At 45.9% G+C, this 24955-nt stretch overlaps 1 protein-coding gene across 1 annotated transcript in view; it reads right to left on the bottom strand.

Moving 5' to 3' along the window:
• LOC106594065 (anoctamin-3) overlaps nt 1-24955 on the bottom strand; it is a 112791-nt gene that overhangs the window by 67286 nt on the left and 20550 nt on the right. Inside the window, exons 2-3 of the mRNA XM_045688651.1 lie at nt 11127-11302; nt 9512-9674 (exon numbers count right to left, since the gene is read on the bottom strand). Coding sequence (XP_045544607.1) covers nt 9512-9674; nt 11127-11302 — 339 coding nt within the window. The remainder of the gene's footprint in view (nt 1-9511; nt 9675-11126; nt 11303-24955) is intronic.

Consider the following 24955-nt stretch of genomic DNA (forward strand, 5'->3'; position numbering starts at 1 on the left):
TGAGCACTGCGCCCAGAAAAATACGGCGTTGCGATACAGACTAGACGTCATGTTGGGGAGATCTAAAATCGAAAATACTATGTAAATAATCCATTACCTTTGATTCTCTTCATCAGATGTCACTTCCAGGTATCACAGGTCCATAACGAATGTAGTTTTGTTCAAAAAAGCTCATCATTTATGTCCAAAAATCTCCGTCTCGTTAGCACATGATGTAAGCCTGCCGGACTTCTCGTCATGAACGAGGGGAAAAAATATATTTCCGTTCGTTCAAACATTTCAAACGTTGTATAGCATAAATCATTAGGGCCTTTTTTAACCAGAACATGAATAATATTCAAGGTGGACGAATGCATACTCTTTTATAACGTATTGGAACGAGGGTACCCAACATGAACTCGCGCGCCAGGTGTCTAATGGGACATCATCGTTCCATGGCTCTTGTTCGGTCAGATCTCCCTCCAGAAGACTCAAAACACTTTGTAAAGGCTGGTGACATCTAGTGGAAGCAATAGGAAGTGCCAAAATATTCCTAAACCCCTGTGTTTTTCAATGGGATAGGTTTAAAGTCAATACAACACATCAGGTATCCACTTCCTGTCAGAAAATGTCTCAGGGTTTTGCCTGCCAAATGAGTTCTGTTATACTCACAGACACCATTCAAACAGTTTTAGAAACTTTAGAGTGTTTTCTATCCATATATAATAAGTATATGCATATTCTAGTTACTGGGTAGGATTAGTAACCAGATTAAATCGGGTACATTTTTTTTATCCAGACGTGCAAATGCTGCCCCCTAGACCCAACAGGTTTTAAACAGCTTGGAAAATTCCAGAAAATGATGTCATGGCTTTAGAAGTTTCTGATAGGCTAATTGACATCATTTGAGTCAATTGGAGGTGTACCTGTGGATGTATTTCAAGGCCTACCTTCAAACCCAGTGCCTCTTTGCTTGACATCATGGGAAAAATCAAAAGAAATCAGCCAAGACCTCAGTAAAACAACTGTAGACCTCCACAAGTCTGGTTCATCCTTGGGAGCAATTTCCAAACACCTGAAGGTACCACGTTTATCTGTACAAACAATAGTACGCAAGTATAAACACCATGGGACCATGCAGCCATCATACCGCTCAGGAAGGAGACGCGTTCTGTCTCCTAGAGATAAACGTACTTTGGTGCGAAAAGTGCAAATCAATCCCAGAACAACAGCAAGGACCTTGTGAAGATGCTGGAGGAAACAGGTACAAAAGTATCTATATCCACAGTAAAACCAGTCCTATATCGACATAACCTGAAAGGCCGCTCAGCAAGGAAGAAGCCACTGCTCCAAAACCGCCATAAAAAAGCCAGATTACGGTTTGCAACTGGACATGGGGACAAAAATTGTACTTTTTGGAGAAATGTCCTTTGGTCTGATGAAACAAAAATAGAACTGTTGGGCCATAATAACCATCATTATGTTTGGAGGAAAAAGGGGGAGGCTTGCAAGCCGAAGAACACCATCACAACCGTGAGGCACGGGGGTGGCAGTGTCATGTTGAGGGGGTGGTTTGCTGCAGGAGGGACTGCTGCACTTGACAAAATAGATGGCATCATGAGGCAGGAAAATGAATGTGGATATATTGAAGTAACATCTCAAGACATCAGTCAGGAAGTTAAAGCTTGGTCACAAATGGGTCTTCCAAATGGACAATGACCCCAAGCATACTTCCAAAGTTGTGAAAAATGGCTTAAGGACAACAAAGTCAAGATATTGGAGAGGCCATCACAAAGCCCTGACCTCATCCTATAGAAATGTTGTGGGCATAACTGAAAAAGCGTGTGTGAGCAAGGAAGCCTGCAAACCTGACTCAGTTACGCCAGCTCTGTCAGGAGGAATGGGCCAAAATTCACCCAACTTATAGCTTGTAGAAGGCTATCCGAAACATTTGACCCAAGTTAAACAATTTAAAGACAATGCTACCAAATACTAATTGAGTGTATGTAAACTTCTGACCCACTGGGAATGTGATGAAAGAAATAAAAGCTGAAATAAATAATTATCTCTACTAATTGTTCTGACATTTCACATTCTTAAAATAAAGTGGTGATCCTAACTGACCTAAGACAGGGAATTTATACTAGGATTAAATGTCAGGAATCGTGAAAAACTGAGTTTAAATGTATTTGGCTAAGGTGTATGTAAACTTCCGACTTCAACTGTAGTTAACTGGCTATCATAGCAGCCAAGGACTTTCACCATCTTATTTGTGTATATTTGTGCCCCCGATTACAGGGTTTACAGCAGTTTACACTTTGACTTCCTTATATAAAAAAACTTACTTTGCCAAATATAGCTATCTAGCTAGTTTTTGTTTGTTGGTTAGCTACCTAGACAAAGTTAACACTCATCTTACTGGTATAATGTTAGCTACTTAGCTAATCAAAACAAAAGCACATTCAAAATGGCTAGCTACCTTTATTCGCCTGTTCGTTTGCTAGCTATCTTTCAGCTGACTGGTGTTAGCTAGTTAGCTAGAGGCTAGCTGCTGGACTTTGTACAAGCTTGGTAACATTAGCTAGCTACCTAGCTAATCAAAATATCTGTTTTTGCATTTATTGATTAACCTCAGCTTGAACACCACCATATAGCTAGCTATCTACAGGAGGTTTATTCGCATATACACTTCTTATGACTGGCAGCCTGGTGTTGTTGCCGAGCAACCGACCCAGTGTTAGAACCCAGCAAAAAAAAAAAAAAAGATGTTAGCATTGTCAGAAATGTTACAAAAAAGTAGCACATCGTTTGTTTTAAAATGGACAAAAATGAGCACGATAAATTATAAATGTAATCAAAACTGTTGCCCCTAAAAAACAGTCTGAAAGGTGTCAAGTCTAATGGTGACTTTATGGATGCTGTAGACTTGTTCTTATCCGACGGCTAGATATTGAGCTAGTTCTTGGCAAATTTAACCAGGCAAGTCAATTAAGAACAAATTCTTATTTACAATGACGGCCTACCCCGGCCAAACCCGAACGACGCTCGGCCAATTGTGCGCCACCCTATGGGACTCCCAATCACGGCCCGGATGTGCTGCAGGCTGGATTCGAACCAGGGACTGCAGTGACGCCTCTTGCATTGAGATGCAAAGAAATTGTCTGGCGAACCTAATGCTAACGACCGTGTTAAAAATAAAGAGAGAATGAAAAGTGGATAGTGTCATTATTATTAACTTGGGTTATCTCCACAGAGAGTGGCTTGTGTCATTATTAACTAGGATTAGCGCGCTAGAGAGTGGGTTAAAAGTCAACCCTTGCTGCTTTACGTGATTGTTATTGCAGTGTCAGAGTATCGGCATCATCATCATGCTAGTTAGTCTAGTTTTCCAGGTTCAAGGCACATCACCCCAGATTGTTGTCTGATATGGGAAGAGTAGCATCATGTCAAACAAAGCCAAATACTGTACACCGTTAAAGTTCCTACTTAACGCGACGCCGTTACAGCTGCTACTTAACGCTACGCCGTTACAGCTGCTACTTAACGCTACGCCGTTACAGCTGCTACTTAACGCTACGCCGTTACAGCTGCTACTTAACGCTACGCCGTTACAGCTGCTACTTAACGCTACGCCGTTACAGTTGCTACTTAACGCTACGCAGTTACAGTTCCTGCTTAACGCTACACCGTTACAGTTTCTGCTTAACGCTACACCGTTACAGATTCTGCTTAACGCCACACCGTTACAGTTTCTGCTTAACGCCACACCGTTACAGCTCCTGCTTAACGCCACACCGTTACAGCTCCTGCTTAACGCCACACCGTTACAGTTCCTGCTTATCGCTACACCGTTACAGTTTCTACGTAACGCTACACCGTTACAGTTTCTACTTAACGCTACACCGTTACAGTTTCTACTTAACGCCACACCGTTACAGTTTCTGCTTAACGCCACACCGTTACAGTTCCTGCTTAACGCCACACCGTTACAGTTCCTGCTTAACGCCACACCGTTACAGCTCCTGCTTAACGCCACACCGTTACAGCTCCTGCTTAACGCCACACCGTTACAGCTCCTGCTTAACGCCACACCGTTACAGCTCCTGCTTAACGCCACACCGTTACAGCTCCTGCTTAACGCCACACCGTTACAGCTCCTGCTTAACGCCACACCGTTACAGCTCCTGCTTAACGCTACACCGTTACAGCTCCTGCTTAACGCTACACCGTTACAGCTCCTGCTTAACGTTACAGCTCCTGCTTAACGTTACAGCTCCTGCTTAACGCCGTTAAAGCTCCTACTTAACGCTACACCGTTACAGCTCCTACTTAACGCTACACCGTTACAGCTCCTACCTAGCCATGTCTGTTTGCAATAGTACAACAGTAAAGAAATTACTGCAGAAACCCAACACTGTTTTCCTCCGCTGAGATCAAGTGCAATAGTTTTACCACGCTGCACAACGCTCCTCAGCTCGGCCACAACGCTCCTCAGCTCGGCCACAACGCTCCTCAGCTCGGCCACAACGCTCCTCAGCTCGGCCACAACGCTCCTCAGCTCGGCCACAACGCTCCTCAGCTCGGCCACAACGCTCCTCAGCTCGGCCACAACGCTCCTCAGCTCGGCCACAACGCTCCTCAGCTCGGCCACAACGCTCCTCAGCTCGGCCACAACGCTCCTCAGCTCGGCCACAACGCTCCTCAGCTCGGCCACAACGCTCCTCAGCTCGGCCACAACGCTCCTCAGCTCGGCCACAACGCTCCTCAGCTCGGCCACAAAAAACAGCAACAACGGTGGTGGGGTGGCCAGTGGCACTGTTTCTTTAAAACCCTTTGGATTAAAAAAATGTGCGCTGTGTTTGGAAGATTACAGACATCAATGATGTGAGAATCAGTCTTTCATCGATAGCAGTGTTCCCATTCCTCTGTCAAAGATAGTCAACACATTTTTATTTAACTAGGCAAGTCAGTTAAGAACAAATTCTTATTTATAATGACAGCCTACCGGGGAACAGTGGGGTTCACTGCCTTGTTCAGGGGGCAGAACGATAGATTTTTACCTTGTCAACTCTGGGATTCGATCTTGCAACCTGTCCGGTTACTAGTCCCAATGCTCTAACCACTAGGCTTCCCTGCCGCCCCACATTCCTGAAAGGTGTTAAAACGACCCATTGTGACTAAGACCAGGGTTCTACATACATTACACACAGGATCTAGTCCATAGAGATATAATTACATGGACTTGAAATGGGGATACCCATTCTAGTAATACTATTCCTATGATCCAGTCATTTTGGAACAGACTGTACAGAACACTAATCATCATCTTACATGACTTATGTTACGACGACGTACAAAAATGTGTCGTGCAACACGATTCATATTTCGCACTAGCCTCGTCCCAAACCTGACAGCACAAACAGATCTGGCACCGGAGTGTATTTTCCCCTGCTGGATCGTGCCTCAGAATAGACAGCTTCCCGTCCCAAATGGCAACCTATTCCCTATAGTGATCGAAGGCAGTGCACTATGTAGGTGAATTTGGGATGCGTCCAGAGACTTCTGAGTCATTGCTAAAAACGGCTCATTTGAATGTGAATGGTATTTGAGTGAATTCTCCCACTACTACAGATTTCCTTATGAGAGGAGAATGATTTTTCTTCTCCTTACAGCGGTGACATTTATCTTATCCATAGTGACTTAATGTGGTGTGTTACTCACCACACCACTGCATAGTTTTCCCACGCCTCACAGTGGTGCTAGCGTTTAACAGCTGCCATTTTTTTTTTTTTTAGGTAGTGGATACTCAACCGGCATAGTCACAGGTTAAGGTAAGGGTTAGGTTTACGGGGCTTGAGGTAAGGGCAAGTTTAAAACGGGTATATGGTTTAAAACCTCTTGAGGATACCCTAGGATAGGGGGCGCCACAGCGCATTTTGAAAAAAAATCGTTCCCATTTTCAACGGCCTACTAATCAAACTCAGAAGCTAGGGCATGCATATACTTATTATATATGGATAGAAAACACCCTAAAGTTTCTAAAACTGTTTGAATGGTGTCTGTGAGTATAACAGAACTCAAATGGCAGTCAAAACCCCGAGACCGATTGAAACAGGAAGTGGAATTCTGAATTGTGGACTCGACTTCTCATCTTTCCCTATAAATCACACCGTTAACCATGGTTCAGTGAGCACTTCCTATTGCTTCCACTAGATGTCGCCAGTCTTTTCACAGTGGTTTGAGCCTTATACAGTCGAAACTCAGTGAATGACACGCATTGGAAATTGGTCACAGGGGATGGGCCATCACCATTATGACGCCGGCGGCCATGTCTACCCCCACCTTTGGAAACGGTTTTAAAGGCAATGAAATCATCCCCCTCGAATCTTATTGGCTCTCTTGGTGTTACAGGCCCTGAAGATTAATGTTTTACAACGTTTGACATGTTTGAACGAACCTACAGGCGGGAGAATCTCATTTTATCCGGAACTTCAGCCCTGCGCTTGGAGAGAGCCATAGGACGCGCTACCAACAGCAGGCTAATGGAACGTGAAGTATGGACTTTTTGACCGAAAATACATCTGTTGTGGACCTGGGATGCTTTCTGATGAAGACAACTAAAGGTAGGCGATTATTGACAATATTATACAAGATGAGATGTGACATGCGATTGTTTCCAAGATGGCGCCGAGCTCTGTATATTAGCTCATTTTCTGAGTATCGCATCTCCTTTTATCGCAAAGTGTGATTACCCAGTAAAGTTAATTTAAAATCTGGTATGACAGGTGTTCTCAAGAGATATTCATCTATAAATGTTAGATTGACAATATAAATTTTAAAAATCGTTATCGGATAGTAATTTAGGGAATTGTAGCATTGTTTACCGGGACGCATTTGAGGGGAAATTATTTAGTCAACGTCAGACGCCGATGTAAAATGCTGTTTTTATATATAAATATGACCTTTATTGAACAAAAGAATGCATGCATTGTATAACATGATGTCCTAGGGGTGCCATCTGATGAAGTTTGTAAAAGGTTAGTGCTGCATTTAGCTGTTTTTTGATTATATGTGATGCAAGTGGTTGGTCGGAAAATGGCTATGAAGCTGCTTTTTACGATGGACTCATCTAACATAATCTAATGATTTGCTTTTCCTGTAAAACCTTTTTGAAATCGGACGACGTGGGTCGATTCAGGAGAGGTGTATCTATAAAAAAAAATATATATATTATTTTTTATTTTTTTAATTATGATTTTTTTTAAATGCTAATTGGCGATATGATTTTTCGCTGGATTTTGATCCCGCTGACGGGATGAGACGCTGAAGAGGTTTTAAGGAACCATTGGAACCACTGAAAAAAAATCAGCCTGTTTTTTTTTTAATACCAGCACAACATAATGTATTTTACAGTCTGCCAGAGCTAACAATGAATAAAATCATAAACAGGAAACAGTCCATGATAAACAGGAAACAGTCCATGATAAACAGTCCATGATAAACAGGAAACAGTCCATGATAAACAGTCCATGATAAACAGTAAACAGTCCATGATAAACAGGAAACAGTCCATGATAAACAGGAAACAGTCCATGATAAACAGTCCATGATAAACAGGAAACAGTCCATGATAAACAGGAAACAGTCCATGATAAACAGTCCATGATAAACAGGAAACAGTCCATGATAAACAGTAAACAGTCCATGATAAACAGTCCATGATAAACAGGAAACAGTCCATGATAAACAGGAAACAGTCCATGATAAACAGTAAACAGTCCATGATAAACAGTAAACAGTCCATGATAAACAGTCCATTATAAACAGTAAACAGTCCATGATAAACAGTCCATTATAAACAGTAAACAGTCCATGATAAACAGTAGCAATTACAGCGTAGAAAGTGGACCATCAATCTACACTACCTGACCAAAAGTATGTGGACAACTGAACATGTCATTCTAAAATCATGGGCATTTATATGGAGTTGGTCTCATCATTGCTGCTATAACAGCCTCCACTCTTCTGGGAAGGCTTTCCACTAGATGTTGGAACATTGCTGCTATAACAGCCTCCTCTCTTCTGGGAAGGCTTTCCACTAGATGTTGGAACATTTCTGCTATAACAGCCTCCACTCTTCTGGGAAGGCTTCCCACTAGATGTTGGAACATTGCTGCGGGGACTTGCTTCCATTCAGCCAAAAGAGTATTAGTGAGGTCGGGCGCTGATGTTAGATGATTAGGCCTGGCTCGCATTCGGCGTTCCAATTCATCCCAAAGGTGTTTGATGGGGTTGAGGTCAGGGCTCTGTGCAGGACAGTCAAGTTCTTCCACACCAATCTTGACAAATCATTTCTGTATGGACCTCGCTTAGTGCACGGGGGCATTGTCATGCTGAAACAGGAAAGGGCCATCCCCAAATTTGCCCAAAAGTTGGAAGCAGAGAATCGTCCAGAATGTCATTGCATGCTGTTGCATTAAGATTTCCCTTCACTGGAACTAAAGGGCATGAACCATGAAAAACAGCCTCAGACCATTATTCCTCCTCCACCAAAATGTACAGTTGGCACTATGAATTTGGGAAGGTAGAGTTCTCCTGGCATTCGCCAAACACAGATTTGTCCGTCGGACTGCCAGAATGCACAATTCAAATGTAGGACAGTGTGGCTGTTGGTTAAAATAACACCAGACCCTTAACATTGACAGCCATGTCTGCCAGAGAACGCGTTTCCACTGCTCCAGAGTCCAATGGCAGTGAGCTTTACACCACTCCAGCCGACGCTTGGCATTGCGCATGGTGATGTTAGGCTTGTGAGCGGCAGCTCGGCCATGGAAACCCATTTCATGAAGCTCCCGACGAACAGTTCTTGTGCTGACGTTACTTCCTGAGGCAGTTTGGAACTCGGTAGTGAGTGTTGCAACCAAGGACAGATTATATTTTTACAAGCTTCAGCACTCGCCGGTCCCGTTCTGTGAGCTTGTGTGGCCTACCACTTCGCGGCTGAGCCGTTGTTGCTCCTAGACGCTTCCACTTCACAATAACAACACTTACAGTTGACCGGGGGCAGCTCTAGCAGGGAAGAAATTTGACAAACTGACTTGTTGGAAGAGTGGCATCCTATGACGGTGCCACGTTGGAAAGTCACTGACCTCTTCAGTAAAGGCCATTCTGCTGCCAATGTTTGTCTATGGAGATTGCATGGGTGTGTGCTCAATTTTATACACCTGTCAGCAACGGGTGTGGCTGAAATAGCCAAATCCACAAATTTTACGGGGTGTCCACATACTTTTGTGTGTGTGTGTATATATATGCCATGATGCTGTCGCCGACAGTGAAAATGGTCTCACCCTCAATCAACCCATCATGACCTTGTTAGACCTACAGTATGTGAGGATGTGGGTTTACTTCCTCCAGGAATCACGCTACACTAAAACTGTATGTACTAACCGCACTGTTAAGTTGCTGTAGAATACGTTTAAATCTCTGAGAATGGGGAGAACGGACAGACACACCGACCGACCAACTGACTGACCTGTCTTTGATGCGATGAGGTTGCAGGAGTTGCTGTGACTGTGGGTCAGAGGCTGGGTCTGGGCCCGGTGCTGTAACCAGGGGTCGACCTGCTGGGCCTGGTGCTGTAACCAGGGGTCCTGTTGGGTTTGGAGCTGGGCAGGTGTCTGGTCCTGGAGCTCAGGCTGCAGATGGAAGAGGGAAAATAAATCCAGCTAGTCAGCTGTACCTGATCCAAAACTATTTATTGTCCTGTAGCTTCTCATGGCTCTCCCTCGTCTCACAGTGGCAGGCATATAGTGAGCAATATATTTGGAATATCGAATTGCAATCCATATAGAATCATGATACATACAGTGTATTCGGAAAGTATTCAGACCCCTTGACTGCTGCTGCGCCTTCTTCACCACACTGTCTGTCTGGGTGGACCATTTCAGTTTGACCGTGATGTGTACGCCGAGGAACTTAAAAAAGCTTTCCACCCTCTCCACTGCTGTCCCGTCGATGTGGATAGGGGGCTGCTCCCTCTGCTGTTTCCTGAAGTCCACGATCATCTCCTTTGTTTTGTTGACGTTGAGTGTGAGGTTATTTTCCAACTGAATCCATTTTAAGGTTGTAACGTAACAAAATGTGGAAAAGGGTGAAGGGGTCTGAATACTTTCCGAATGCACTGTACAGTGGGGGAAAAAAAGTTCATATGCAAATCAATTTATAACATTTCTGGATTTTTTGCGTTTTTCTGGATATTTTTGTTGTTATTCTGTCTCTCACTGTTCAAATAAACCTACCATTAAAATTATAGACTGATCCTTTCTTTATCAGTGGACAAACGTACAAAATCAGCAGGGGATCAAATACTTTTTCCCCCCATTGTACATAGAATCACAATATTATTTGAATCGTAACATAAGTCATTGGATCTCTCACCTCTCCCCAGGGACCCCCAGCCGTTACATTTCGTTATCTATTCCAGAACAAGCACACACCTGATTCAACTTGTCAACTAATCAAGGCTAGGGGCGGCAGCGTAGCCTAGTGGTTAGAGTGGAGGGGCGGCAGCGTAGCCTAGTGGTTAGAGTGGAGGGGCGGCAGCGTAGCCTAGTGGTTAGAGTGGAGGGGCGGCAGCGTAGCCTAGTGGTTAGAGTGGAGGGGCGGCAGCGTAGCCTAGTGGTTAGAGTGGAGGGGCGGCAGCGTAGCCTAGTGGTTAGAGTGGAGGGGCGGCAGCGTAGCCTAGTGGTTAGAGTGGAGGGGCGGCAGCGTAGCCTAGTGGTTAGAGTGGAGGGGCGGCAGCGTAGCCTAGTGGTTAGAGTGGAGGGGCGGCAGCGTAGCCTAGTGGTTAGAGCGTTGGACTAGCAACCGGAAGGTTGCAAGATTTAATCCCTGAGCTGACAAGGTAAAAATCTATCGTTCTGCCCCCTGAACAAGGCAGTTAACCCCACTGTTCCCCGGTAGGCTGTCATTGAAAATAAGAATTTGTTCTTAACTGACTTGCCTAGTTAAATAAAGGTAAAATAAAATAAAAAATGCCTTGATTAGATTAATCCGGGAAACTAGTTCAACAAAATGGTGAAACATCTGAGGGTTCCAAAGAAGTGTTTTTTATTTATTTTAGTGATTTAAGTAATGTGATAAAATACCTTGCTAACTCCCAGCCCTACCGGTGTCTGGGGCTTGTCGTCAGGGGTGCAGGGCATGGACAGAAAGTGGCTGAGGCTCTGTGGGTGTATCTGGTTCTGAGCCAGGCAGGGCAGACTGCGACGGGACGACTTCAGCGTCTTCTCCTTCAAGATCTCACTGATGCTTGTGTGCATGCCTGGAGGAGGGAGATGGGAGAGAGAGAGAGAGAGAGAGAGAGAGAGAGAGAGAGAGAGAGAGAGAGGGAGAGGGGGGAGGAGAGGAGGGTGGAGAGGAGGAGATGTAGAGGAGGAGGAGAGAGGTGGGAGGCAGATGGGAAAGAGATTCACTCAATTGTTCAATGTGAATTGTAAATCTGTGTTTTTGCTAATTAATTACCCTTATTACTCTAACCCCCGACACCACTCAAAGGCTGGGAGCAGCACGGGGTCAAAGGCTGGGAGCAGCACGGGGTCAAAGGCTGGGAGCAGCACGGGGTCAAAGGCTGGGAGCAGCACGGGGTCAAAGGCTGGGAGCAGCACGGGGTCAAAGGCTGGGAGAAGCACGGGGTCAAAGGCTGGGAGCAGCACGGGGTCAAAGGCTGGGAGCAGCACGGGGTCAAAGGCTGGGAGCAGCACGGGGTCAAAGGCTGGGAGCAGCACGGGGTCAAAGGCTGGGAGCAGCACGGGGTCAAAGGCTGGGAGCAGCACGGGGTCAAAGGCTGGGAGAAGCACGGGGTCAAAGGCTGGGAGCAGCACGGGGTCAAAGGCTGGGAGCAGCACGGGGTCAAAGGCTGGGAGCAGCACGGGGTCAAAGGCTGGGAGCAGCACGGGGTCAAAGGCTGGGAGCAGCACGGGGTCAAAGGCTCAAATCAAATCAAATTGTATTGGTCACATACACATGGTTAGCAGATGTTAATGCGAGTGTAGCGAAATGCTTGTGCTTCTAGTTCCGACCGTGCAGTAATATCTAACAAGTAATCTAACAATTCCACAACAACTACCGTAAAGGAACGAATACGAAGATGTACATTAAAATATATAAATAAGTGATGGCCGAACGGCATAGGCAAGATGCAGTAGATGGTATAGGGTACAGTATATACATATGAGATGAGTAATGTAGGGTATGAAAACATTATATAAAGTGGCATTGTTTAAAGTGGCTAGTGATACATTTAATTACATCAAGATGGCAAGATGCAGTAGATGCTATAGAGTACAGTATATACATATGAGATCAGTAATGGAGGGTAAGTAAACATTATATAAAGTGGCTAGTGATAAATTGATTACATCAATTTTTCCATTATTGAAGTGGCTGTTGTTGAGTCAGTATGTTGGTAGCAGCCACTCAATGCTAGTGATGGCTGTTTAACAGTCTGATGGCCTTGAGATAGAAGCTGTTTTTCAGTCTCTCGGTTCTAGCTTTGATGCACCTGTACTGACCTCGCCTTCTGGATGATAGCGGGGTGAACAGGCAGTGGCTCGGGTGGTTGTTGTCCTTGATGATCTTTTTGGCCTTCCTGTGACATCAGGTGGTGTAGGTGTCCTGGAGGGCAGGTAGTTTGCCCCCGGTGATGCGTTGTGCAGACCTCACTACCCTCTGGAGAGCCTTACGGTTATGGGCGGAGCAGCTGCCGTACCAGGCTGTGATACAGCCTGACAGGATGCTCTCGACTGTGCATCTGTAAAGGTTTGAGAGTGTTTTTGGTGACAAGCCAAATTTCTTCAGCCTCCTGAGGTTGAAGAGGCGCTGCTGCGCCTTCTTTACCACGCTGTCTGTGTGGGTGGACCATTTCAGTTTGTCCGTGATGTGTACGCCGAGGAACTTAAAACTCTCCACTACTGTTTCGTCGATGTGGATAGGGGGCTGCTCCCTCTGCTGTTTCCTGAAGTCCACGATCATCTCCTTTGTTTTTTTGACGTTGAGTGAGAGGTTATTTTCCTGACACCACACGCCGAGGGCCCTCACCTCCTCCCTGTAGGCCGTCTCATCGTTGCTGGTAATCAAGCCTACCACTGTTGTGTCGTCTGCAAACTTGATGATTGAGTTGGAGGCGTGCATGGCCACGCAGTCGTGGGTGAACAGGGAGTAGAGGAGAGGGCTGAGAACGCACCCTTGTGAGAACCCAGTGTTGAGGATCAGCGGGGTGGAGATGTTGTTACCTACCCTCACCACCTGAGGGCGGCCCGTCAGGAATTCCAGGACCCCGTTGCACAGGGCGGGGTCGAGACCCAGGGTCTCAAGCTTAATGACGAGTTTGGAGGGTACTATGGTGTTAAATGCTGAGCTGTAATCGATGAACAGCATTCTAACATAGGTATTCCTCTTGTGGAGATGGGTTAGGGTAGTGTGCAGTGTGATGGCGATTGCGTCGTCTGTGGACCTATTGGGGCGGTAAGCAAATTGGAGTGGGTCTAGAGTGTCAGGTAGGGTGGTGATATGATCCTTGACTAGTCTCTCAAAGCACTTCATGATGACAGAAGTGAGCGCTACGGGGTGATAGTCATTTAGCTCAGTTACCTTAGCTTTCTTGGGTACAGGAACAATGGTGGCCCTCTTGAAGCATGTGGGAACAGCAGACTGGGATAAGGATTGATTGAATATGTCTGTAAACACACCAGCCAGCTGGTCTGCGCATGCTCTGAGGCCGCGGCTGGGGATGCCGTCTGGGCCTGCAGCCTTGCGAGGGTTAACACGTTTAAATGTTTTACTCACGTTGGCTGCAGTGAAGGAGAGCCCGCAGGTTTTGGTAGCGGGCCGTGTCAGTGGCACTGTATTGTCCTCAAAGCGAGCAAAGCAGTTGTTTAGTCTGTCCGGGAGCAAGGCATCGTGGTCCGCGACGGGGCTGGTTTTTCTTTTATAATCCGTGATTGACTGTAGACCCTGCCACATACCTCTCGTGTCTGAGCCGTTGAATTGCGACTCCACTTTGTCTCTATATTGACGCTTAGCTTGTGTGATTGCCTTGCGGAGGGAATAGCTACCCTGTTTGTATTCGGTCATGTTTCCGGTCACCTTGCCCTGATTAAAAGCAGTGGTTCGCGCATTCAGTTTTGTGTGAATGCTGCCATCAATCCACGGTTTCTGGTTTGGGAATGGGAGCAGCACGGGTTCAAAGGCTGGGAGCAGCACAGAGGGTTAAGTGCCTTGCTCAAGGGTAAAACGGCAGCTAGCATCCCTGATCCAATAAGACTAGAGCTAGCCTCAACATGTCTATCCCTGATCCAATAAGACTGGAGCTAGCCTCAACATGTCTATCCCTGATCCAATAAGACTAGAGCTAGCCTCAACATGTCTATCCCTGATCCAATAAGACTGGAGCTAGCCTCAACATGTCTATCCCTGATCCAATAAGACTGGAGCTAGCCTCAACATGTCTATCCCTGATCCAATAAGACTGGATCTAGCCTCAACATCCCTGATCCAATAAGACTGGAGCTAGCCTCAACATCCCTGATCCAATAAGACTGGAGCTAGCCTCAACAGGTCTATCGAATAAGACTGGAGCTAGCCTCAACATCCCTGATCCAATAAGACTGGAGCTAGCCTCAACAGGTCTATCGAATAAGTCTGGAGCTAGCCTCAACATGACCCCTCAGTCAGTAGAAATAGAAGCTGGTTTAATGGACCTATAGGGGCATGGCTTGGTGACTCCCCAATGAGTTTGAAATAGTCCTGTCACTGAATGGAGTTTCTATTGTGTGAAATTAGCACTCATGGAAATTCTACATGGCTTTGAAGAGGAAACTGGTGTGTGTTTGTGAAGAAACCAGAAACCACCATCAGTAAACTGTTTGATTCCAGTTTTAAAACTATTCCAGTCGCCAGGGGAACTGAAGACTATATGACGTCAAGGGAGGAGGGTTAAAAACCTCTTAAGTATCGGTGTCCCTCTAGCGGGTCAACTTGGGGACGACATGATTGGTTAGGGAGGGTTGGACACGTGACATCACTGCCAGGCTAAAAATATTTTTTGTTTGAATCTTAGAATCTTTCATGTCTTAGAAGATGTCTGAACTCTTAGTCCCAGCTCTCCAAGGAAGCGGCCCTCTTGGAAACAGCGCTCCTCGCTGCACCAAACACCCCCCTGCATCGGACCACAGAGCAAACTGTATTTGTATTTATTAGGGATTCCCATTAGAGCATGGCGCTAGCAATGTCAGGACAGTGGGTTCGATTCCCAGGACAACACGTTCGTAAAATGTATGCACACATGACTGTAAGTCGATGGTTTTTAACTGACCTTCATGTCTTAAAGTAATGATGGACTGTCATTTCTCTTTGCTTATTTGAGCTGTTCTTGCCATAATATGGACTTGGTCTTTCAGCCCTATTTGGTATCTTCTGTATACCTCCCTACCTTGTCACAACACAACTGATTGGCTCAAACGCATTAAGAAGGAAAGAAATTCCACAAATTAACTTTTAACAAAGCACACTTGTTAATTGAAATGCATTCCAGGTGACTACCTCATGAAGCTGGTTGAGAGAATGCCAAGAGTGTGCAAAGCTGTCATTGAGGCAAATGGTGGCTATTTAAAGAATCTAAAATATAAAATATATCTTGATTTGTTTAATATAGTGTTGATGTCTTCACTATTATTCTACAATGTAGAAAATAGTACAAATTAAGAACAACCCTGGAATGAGTAGGTGTGTCCAAACTTCTGACTGGTACTGTGTGTGTGTAACACACACACACACACACACACCCCCTTCAGATATTGTTCAGACCCCTTGACTTTATCCACATTTTGCTACGTTACAGCCTTATTCTAAAATTGATTAAATCGTTTTTTCCACCCCCTCATCAAATCTACCTACAATATCCCATAACGACAAAGCAAAAACAAGTTTTTACAAATGTTTGCTAATAAAAAATATAAAACAAGAACTGAAATATCACATTTACATAAGTATTCAGACCCTTTACCCAGTACTTTGTTGAAGCAAAGTACTGAGATTACAGCCTGGAATCTTCTTGGGTGCGACGCTACAAGCTTGGCACACCTGTATTTGGGGAGTTTCTCCCATTCTTCTCTGCAGATCCTCTCAAGCTCTGTCAGGTTGGATGGGGAGCGTCGCTGCACAGCTATTTTCAGGTCTCTCCAGAGATGTTTGATCGGGTTCAAGTCCGGGCTCTGGCTGGGCCACTCAAAGACATTCGGAGACTTGCCCTGATGCCACTATTGCGTTGTCTTTGCTGTGTGCCTAGGGTCGTTGTCCTGCTGGAAGGTGAACCTTCGCCCCAGTCTGAGTTCCTGAGTGCTCTGGAGCTGTTTTTTATCAAGGATCTCACTGCACTTTGCTCCGTTCATCTTTGCCTCGAACCTAACAAGTCTCCCAGTCCTTGTCGCTGAAAAACATCCCTTCAGCATGATGCTGACACCACCATGCTTCATCGTAGGGACGTTGCCAGGTTTTGTCCAAACGTGACGTATAACCTTGGTTTCATTAGACCAGAGAATCTTGTTTCTCATGGTCTGAGAGTCTTTAGGTGCATTTTGCAAACTCCAAGCGGTCTGTGATGTGCCTTTTACTGAGGAGTGGCTTCCGTCTGGCCACTCTACCATAAAGGCCTGATTGGTAGAGCGTTGCAGAGATGTTTGTCCTTCTGGAAGGTTCTCCACAGAGGAATTCCACAGAAGAACTCTCGAGCTCTGTCAGAGTGACCATCGGGTTCTTGGTCACCTCCCTGACCAAGGCCCTTTACCCACGATTGCTCAGTTTGGCCTGGCGGCCAGCTCTAGGTAAAGTCTTTGTGGTTCCAAACTTCTTCCATTTAAGAATGATGGAGGCCACTGTGTTCTTAGGAACCTTCAATGCTGCAGGAATTTCTTGGTACCCTTCCCCAGATCTGTGCCTCAACACAATCGTGTCTCGGAGCTCTACAGACAATTCCTTCAACCTCATGGCTTGGTTTTTGCTCTGACATGTACTATCAACTGTTTTACTTCACTACATACATTTTCCATGACACCCAAAAGTACTCGATAATTTGACTTTCAAAATGTAACAAGAGAAAATCCCTGGTCATCCTACTACCTCTAATCTGGCGGCTCACTAAACACAAATGCTTTGTTTGTAAATTATGTCTGAGTGTTAGAGTGTGCCCCAGGCTTTCTGTAAATTTTAAAAACAAGAAAATGGTACCATCTGGTTTGCTTAAAATCAGGAATTTGAAATTATTTGTACTTTTACTTTTGATACTTAAGTAAATTTCAAACCAAATACTTTAGACTTTTACTCAAGTAGTATTTTACTGGGTGACTCACTTACTTTACTTCCATTCAAGTATGACAATTGGGTACTTTTTCCACCACTGGGTACTAGAGTTTGTTACTTTCGGTACTTCTGTTAAATGTGTCTCGCAGATCAAGTCTGTCTATCAGGGTAGCCGATGTTCCCCTTTATAACGCGAGCGCACCATGCCTGCTCCGCTAACTCACTGCTAGCCTGTACTGGGAGTCTGGGCTGCACCATGCCTGCTCCGCTAACTCACTGCTAGCCTGTACTGGGAGTCTGGGCTGCACCATGCCTGCTCCGCTAACTCACTGCTAGCCTGTACTGGGAGTCTGGGCTGCACCATGCCTGCTCCGCTAACTCACTGCTAGCCTGTACTGGGAGTCTGGGCTGCACCATGCCTGCTCCACTAACTCACTGCTAGCCTGTACTGGGAGTCTGGGCTGCACCATGCCTGCTCTACTAACTCACTGCTAGCCTGTACTGGGAGTCTGGGCTGCACCATGCCTGCTCTACTAACTCACTGCTAGCCTGTACTGGGAGTCTGGGCTGCACCATGCCTGCTCTACTAACTCACTGCTAGCCTGTATGGAGTCTGGGCTGCACCATGCCTGCTCTACTAACTCACTGCTAGCTCTGGGAGTCTGGGCTGCACCATGCCTGCTCTACTAACTCACTGCTAGCCTGCTGGGAGTCTGGGCTGCACCATGCCTGCTCTACTAACTCACTGCTAGCTACTGGGAGTCTGGGCTGCACCATGCCTGCTCTACTAACTCACTGCTAGCCTGTACTGGGAGTCTGGGCTGCACCATGCCTGCTCTACTAACTCACTGCTAGCCTGTACTGGGAGTCTGGGCTGCACCATGCCTGCTCTACTAACTCACTGCTAGCCTGGGAGTCTGGGCTGCACCATGCCTGCTCTACTAACTCACTGCTAGCCTGGGAGTCTGGGCTGCACCATGCCTGCTCTACTAACTCACTGCTAGCCTGTACTGGGAGTCTGGGCTGCACCATGCCTGCTCTACTAACTCACTGCTAGCCTGGGAGTCTGGGCTGCACCATGCCTGCTCTACTAACTCACTGCTAGCCTGGGAGTCTGGGCTGCACCATGCCTGCTCTACTAACTCACTGCTAGCCTGTACTGGGAGTCTGGGCTGCACCATGCCTGCTCTACTAACTCACTGCTAGCCTGGGAGTCTGGGCTGCACCATGCCTGCTCTACTAACTCACTGCTAGCCTGTACTGGGAGTCTGGGCTGCACCATGCCTGCTCTACTAACTCACTGCTAGCCTGGGAGTCTGGGCTGCACCATGCCTGCTCTACTAACTCACTGCTAGCCTGGGAGTCTGGGCTGCACCATGCCTGCTCTACTAACTCACTGCTAGCCTGTACTGGGAGTCTGGGCTGCACCATGCCTGCTCTACTAACTCACTGCTAGCCTGGGAGTCTGGGCTGCACCATGCCTGCTCTACTAACTCACTGCTAGCCTGTACTGGGAGTCTGGGCTGCACCATGCCTGCTCTACTAACTCACTGCTAGCCTGGGAGTCTGGGCTGCACCATGCCTGCTCTACTAACTCACTGCTAGCCTGGGAGTCTGGGCTGCACCATGCCTGCTCTACTAACTCACTGCTAGCCTGTACTGGGAGTCTGGGCTGCACCATGCCTGCTCTACTAACTCACTGCTAGCCTGGGAGTCTGGGCTGCACCATGCCTGCTCTACTAACTCACTGCTAGCCTGGGAGTCTGGGCTGCACCATGCCTGCTCTACTAACTCACTGCTAGCCTCTGGGAGTCTGGGCTGCACCATGCCTGCTCTACTAACTCACTGCTAGCCTGGGAGTCTGGGCTGCACCATGCCTGCTCTACTAACTCACTGCTAGCCTGGGAGTCTGGGCTGCACCATGCCTGCTCTACTAACTCACTGCTAGCCTGGGAGTCTGGGCTGCACCATGCCTGCTCTACTAACTCACTGCTAGCCCTGGGAGTCTGGGCTGCACCATGCCTGCTCTACTAACTCACTGCTAGCGCTGGGAGTCTGGGCTGCACCATGCCTGCTCTACTAACTCACTGCTAGCCTGGGAGTCTGGGCTGCACCATGCCTGCTCTACTAACTCACTGCTAGCCTGTACTGGGAGTCTGGGCTGCACCATGCCTGCTCTACTAACTCACTGCTAGCCTGGGAGTCTGGGCTGCACCATGCCTGCTCTACTAACTCACTGCTAGCCTGGGAGTCTGGGCTGCACCATGCCTGCTCTACTAACTCACTGCTAGCCTGACTGGGAGTCTGGGCTGCACCATGCCTGCTCTACTAACTCACTGCTAGCCTGGGAGTCTGGGCTGCACCATGCCTGCTCTACTAACTCACTGCTAGCCTGTACTGGGAGTCTGGGCTGCACCATGCCTGCTCTACTAACTCACTGCTAGCCTGGGAGTCTGGGCTGCACCATGCCTGCTCTACTAACTCACTGCTAGCCTGTACTGGGAGTCTGGGCTGCACCATGCCTGCTCTACTAACTCACTGCTAGCCTGACTGGGAGTCTGGGCTGCACCATGCCTGCTCTACTAACTCACTGCTAGCGCTGGGAGTCTGGGCTGCACCATGCCTGCTCTACTAACTCACTGCTAGCCTGTACTGGGAGTCTGGGCTGCACCATGCCTGCTCTGCTAACTCACTGCTAGCCTGGGAGTCTGGGCTGCACCATGCCTGCTCTACTAACTCACTGCTAGCCTGGGAGTCTGGGCTGCACCATGCCTGCTCTACTAACTCACTGCTAGCCTGTGCTGGGAGTCTGGGCTGCACCATGCCTGCTCTACTAACTCACTGCTAGCCTGGGAGTCTGTTACCTATACTAGCATAGGTAGCATAGCTAGCATAGGTAGCATAGCTAGCCATTACATGCATTCACTGGTTGAACTTGATGTAACTTTTGAGTGTAATGGAACTGACTGACTATGACATGAATGACATATAATCTAGCTCTAATAATAATTACATTTTTATTTAATCTTTAACTATTTTATTTGTTTTAATTTTTAATTAACTTTTATTTAACTAGGCAAGGTCAGTTAAGAGCAAGTTTTTATTTACAATGACAGCCTACTTTAAAAGCCTACTTTAAAAGCTTGAAATCAGGCTTGGCTGCAAAAGGCTTTCAAAAGGAGAAAGACGTCTTCCGTGGACCCGATCTTCCCGGCTTGTGTGAATTTAGTTGAAAACGTCAAACTTATTGCCTCAGCGAACTGACTGCGTCTGAATAGGGCTCTGACGGGCCGCCCCCCTCTTGCTTCGTGAATGATGTCATTACCGCCCGTTTTTCTAAAATAAGCTTCTTCTATGCACATTTTTTGATCTGTACAATAAAAATCAGTCCCAAATGGAAGGGAAACAGATCTGTAGCCCCATGAAATCAGGCAAAACAAGCTCAATAATTCAATGCATGTACACAATCCTCATGAATATGCATTCCCCTGTATTGTGAACGCAGATAGACCTAGGCTGCTTCTTGTTTAGAAATGTAACATTTAAATAAATTAATGATCATTAGGTTGTTATGTAGTTAAAAAAATAAAAAAAGTTCAATGGATTGTATAATTGATTAATTGATTAATTCATCCACATGTTGCTGTCTCTGAAACATGTTGTGTAAAGATAAAAAATTTTTTTTTTAATGATATTGAACTCAAAAGCATGCTACTAGTGCAAGCACCCACACATGCACACACACAGCCAAACCCCCAAAACTGCAGTGCTGCCTATAATTATTGCTCAGAGCCCAGACTGAGGTGAAGCCCCAGGGCTTCTCCCGCAGAAGCGGTTTCTAAGCAATCAAAGCGTTTCCCTCTCTCTGCTTGGCAACATATCAAAGAACACAGGCGACGTCCCAAAATGGCGCCGTATTCCCTGATTAGTGCTTAGGGGGTGCCATTTTGGACCCACACCATCTGTTAGGTTCACAGGAGGGGTGTTCAGGCGTCATTAGTGAGATAAGCTAAATGTCTAGCTACTAAAACTAAATCTTGACTTCAGTTGATAATTGCATTTCTTTGAATTAGAGCTTTAAAAACACTCAAAGCCTCTAAGCCCCACTCCCACCCAAGATGTTTCACACATTTGTTGTAAATCTGAAAGGAGAAATAAAAGACGGAGGGGTTTGTTTTAGTACCAAGCCATGAGGTCGATGGAATTGTCTGTAGAGCTCAGAGAATGGATTGTGTCGAGGCACAGACATGAGGAAGGGTATCAACAAAAATTGCTGCGGCACTCAAGGTCCCCAAGAACACAGTGGCCTCCATTTTTAAAATGGAAGAAGTTTGGAACCAGCAAGACTCTTCCTAGAAATGGCCGCCCGGCCAAACTACGCAAACGGGAGAGAAGGACTTTGGTCAGAGAGCTAACCAAGAACCCGATGGTCACTCTGACAGAGCTCTAGAGTTCCTCTGTGGAGATAGGGAGAACCTTCCAAAAGGACAACGATCTCTGCAGCACTCCACCAATCAGGCCTTTATGGTAGAGTGGCCAGACGGAAGCCAATCTTCAGTAAAAGGCAAATGACAGCCCATTTGGTGTTTGCCAAAAGGCACCTAAAGACTCTTAGACCATGAGAAACAAGGTTCTCTGTTCTGACGAAACCAATATTATGCGTCACATCTGGAGGAAACCTGGCAACGTCCATAGGATGAAGCATGGTGGTGGCACGATCCCTACGGTGAAGCATGGTGGTGGCACCATCCCTACGGTGAAGCATGGTGGTGGCACCATCCCTACGGTGAAGCATGGTGGTGGCAGCATCATGCTGAAGGGATATTTTCAGCGGCAGGGACTGGGAGACTTGTCAGGATCGAGGGAAAGATGAACGGAGCAAAGTACAGAGAGAGATCCTTTATGAAAACCTGCTCCAGAGCACTCAGGACCTCAGACTGGGGTGAAGATTCACCTTCCAACAGGACAACGACCATAAGCACAGAGCCAAGACAAAGCAGGAGTGGCTTCGGGACAAGTCTCTGAATGTTCTTGAGTGGCCCAGCCAGAGCCCGGACTTGAACCCGATCGAACATCTCTAGAGACACCTGAAAATAACTGTGCAGCGACGTTCCACATCCAACCTGACATAGGTTGAGAGGATCTGCAGAGAAGAATGGGAGAAATTCCCCAAATACAGGTGAGCCAAGCTTGTAGCGTCATACCCAAGAAGACTTGAGGCTGTAATCGCTGACAAAGGTGCTTCAACACAGTACAGAGTAAAGGGTCTGAATACTTATATAAATGTGACAATTCAGTTCTTGTTTTTTTTATTAGCAAAAAATTCTAAAAAGACATGTTTTTGCTTTGTTATTATTATCGACAAGCACATACTTTTGGTCATGTAGTGTATTTAAAAAAATATATATATGGAGGTGGATTGGAAATGTAGATAATTACGTTGATGGAAGCTACAATCTGCAGTATAAAAGCTGATCTAGTACCTAAGAATAAACTGGAGTTAATGATCATACAACACTGAGTCATGTAATTACTAGGTAAATACCAGGTCGGTAACAGACTGTAAAACGTAAGCCAAAAGAACACTAGGCATACTGTGTACATCTGATCATTGTAAAAACATACAGACAGCAGACTACACCCAACTATTACCATCTGTATTTCTCTCTCTCTCTCTCTCTCTCTCTCTCTCTCTCGTTGTAGTTACATAACAGCACAGGTGGCCTGCTGTGATACCGACTGCTTTTCTGATCCTCTTACCTTTTTTTTTTTATCTGTGACCAACACATTAGGACCTAATACATTCATTTCAATAGACTGATTTCCTTAAATTAACTGTAACTCAGTCAAATCTTTTGAAATTGTTGCATGTTGCGTTTTATATTTTTTTTGTTCAGTGTATGTTTGTGCACATGGAAGTCAGTGATTTGTGTTTACTATAGGCTAATGAGGCAATACAAATGTGAGCGGGGCGTTGGACTAGTAACCGAAAGGTTGCAAGATCGAATCCCCGAGCTGACAAGGTACAAATCTGTCGTTCTGCCCCCTGAACAAGCCAGTTAACTCACTGTTCCTAGGCTGTCATTGTAAAATAAGAATATGTTCTTAACTGACTTGCCTCGTTAAATAAAAGTGACTAAAATGAAATGGCCTTCCGTTTTCATCATTTTGACAATAACTATAATGAATCATTATTCAAATGACAAAAATGGGACTAAGACTTAAGAATTAATTACATTTTAGTTAACATTAATACGACTAGGCTAAATCTAAAAAAAGAAAAGTGCCAAAATTAACGTGTGTGTGTGTGTGTGTCTCAGGTGAACTGCACTGTTTGGTCTCATCCATAGTGCACCTATCATCCCTACAGCAGCTTATTCACCACATAAAAACACTATATGGTGTGTGAGGAACTCAGGACTCCCGTGTGTGTGAGGGAGTGAAGAACTCAGGACTCCCGTGTGTGTGTGTGAGGGAGTGAAGAACTCAGGACTCCCGTGTGTGTGAGGGAGTGAAGAACTCAGGACTCCCGTGTGTGTGTGTGGGAGTGAAGAACTCAGGACTCCCGTGTGTGTGTGTGTGTGTGTGTGTGTGTGTGTGTGTGTGTGTGTGTGTGTGTGTGTGTGTATGTATATGTATATTATAATAAGATATAAATCAAGTCTGCCAACGTGCCAGCAGAGATGGACAGCCAGTCTTAGGAGAATGGAGGGAAGTGTTGGTTTGACTGGCTTCAATGTGACGCTTCAGGTGTCATGATAACAAAATAACATGGTACAGGACTACTGGGAATCAGCATAACACATAACATGGTACAGGACTACTGGGAATCAGCATAACATGGTACAGGACTACTGGGAATCAGCATAACAACATAACATGGTACAGGACTACTGGGAATCAGCATAACATGGTACAGGACTACTGGGAATCAGCATAACAACATAACATGGTACAGGACTACTGGGAATCAGCATAACAACATAACATGGTACAGGACTACTGGGAATCAGCATAACATGGTGCAGGACTACTGGGAATCAGCATAACATGGTACAGGACTACTGGGAATCAGCATAACAACATAACATGGTGCAGGACTACTGGGAATCAGCATAACAACATAACATGGTACAGGACTACTGGGAATCAGCATAACAGCATAACATGGTACAGGACTACTGGGAATCAGCATAACAACATAACATGGTACAGGACTACTGGGAATCAGCATAACAACATAACATGGTACAGGACTACTGGGAATCAGCATAACATGGTGCAGGACTACAGGGAATCAGCATAACATGGTACAGGACTACTGGGAATCAGCATAACATGGTACAGGACTACTGGGAATCAGCATAACAACATAACATGGTACAGGACTACTGGGAATCAGCATAACATGGTGCAGGACTACTGGGAATCAGCATAACATGGTACAGGACTACTGGGAATCAGCATAACATGGTACAGGACTACTGGGAATCAGCATAACAACATAACATGGTGCAGGACTACTGGGAATCAGCATAACATGGTACAGGACTACTGGGAATCAGCATAACATGGTGCAGGACTACTGGGAATCAGCATAACAACATAACATGGTACAGGA

Source organism: Salmo salar, chromosome ssa10 (genome assembly GCF_905237065.1).
Source record: "Salmo salar chromosome ssa10, Ssal_v3.1, whole genome shotgun sequence".
NCBI classification, from domain to species: domain Eukaryota; kingdom Metazoa; phylum Chordata; class Actinopteri; order Salmoniformes; family Salmonidae; genus Salmo; species Salmo salar.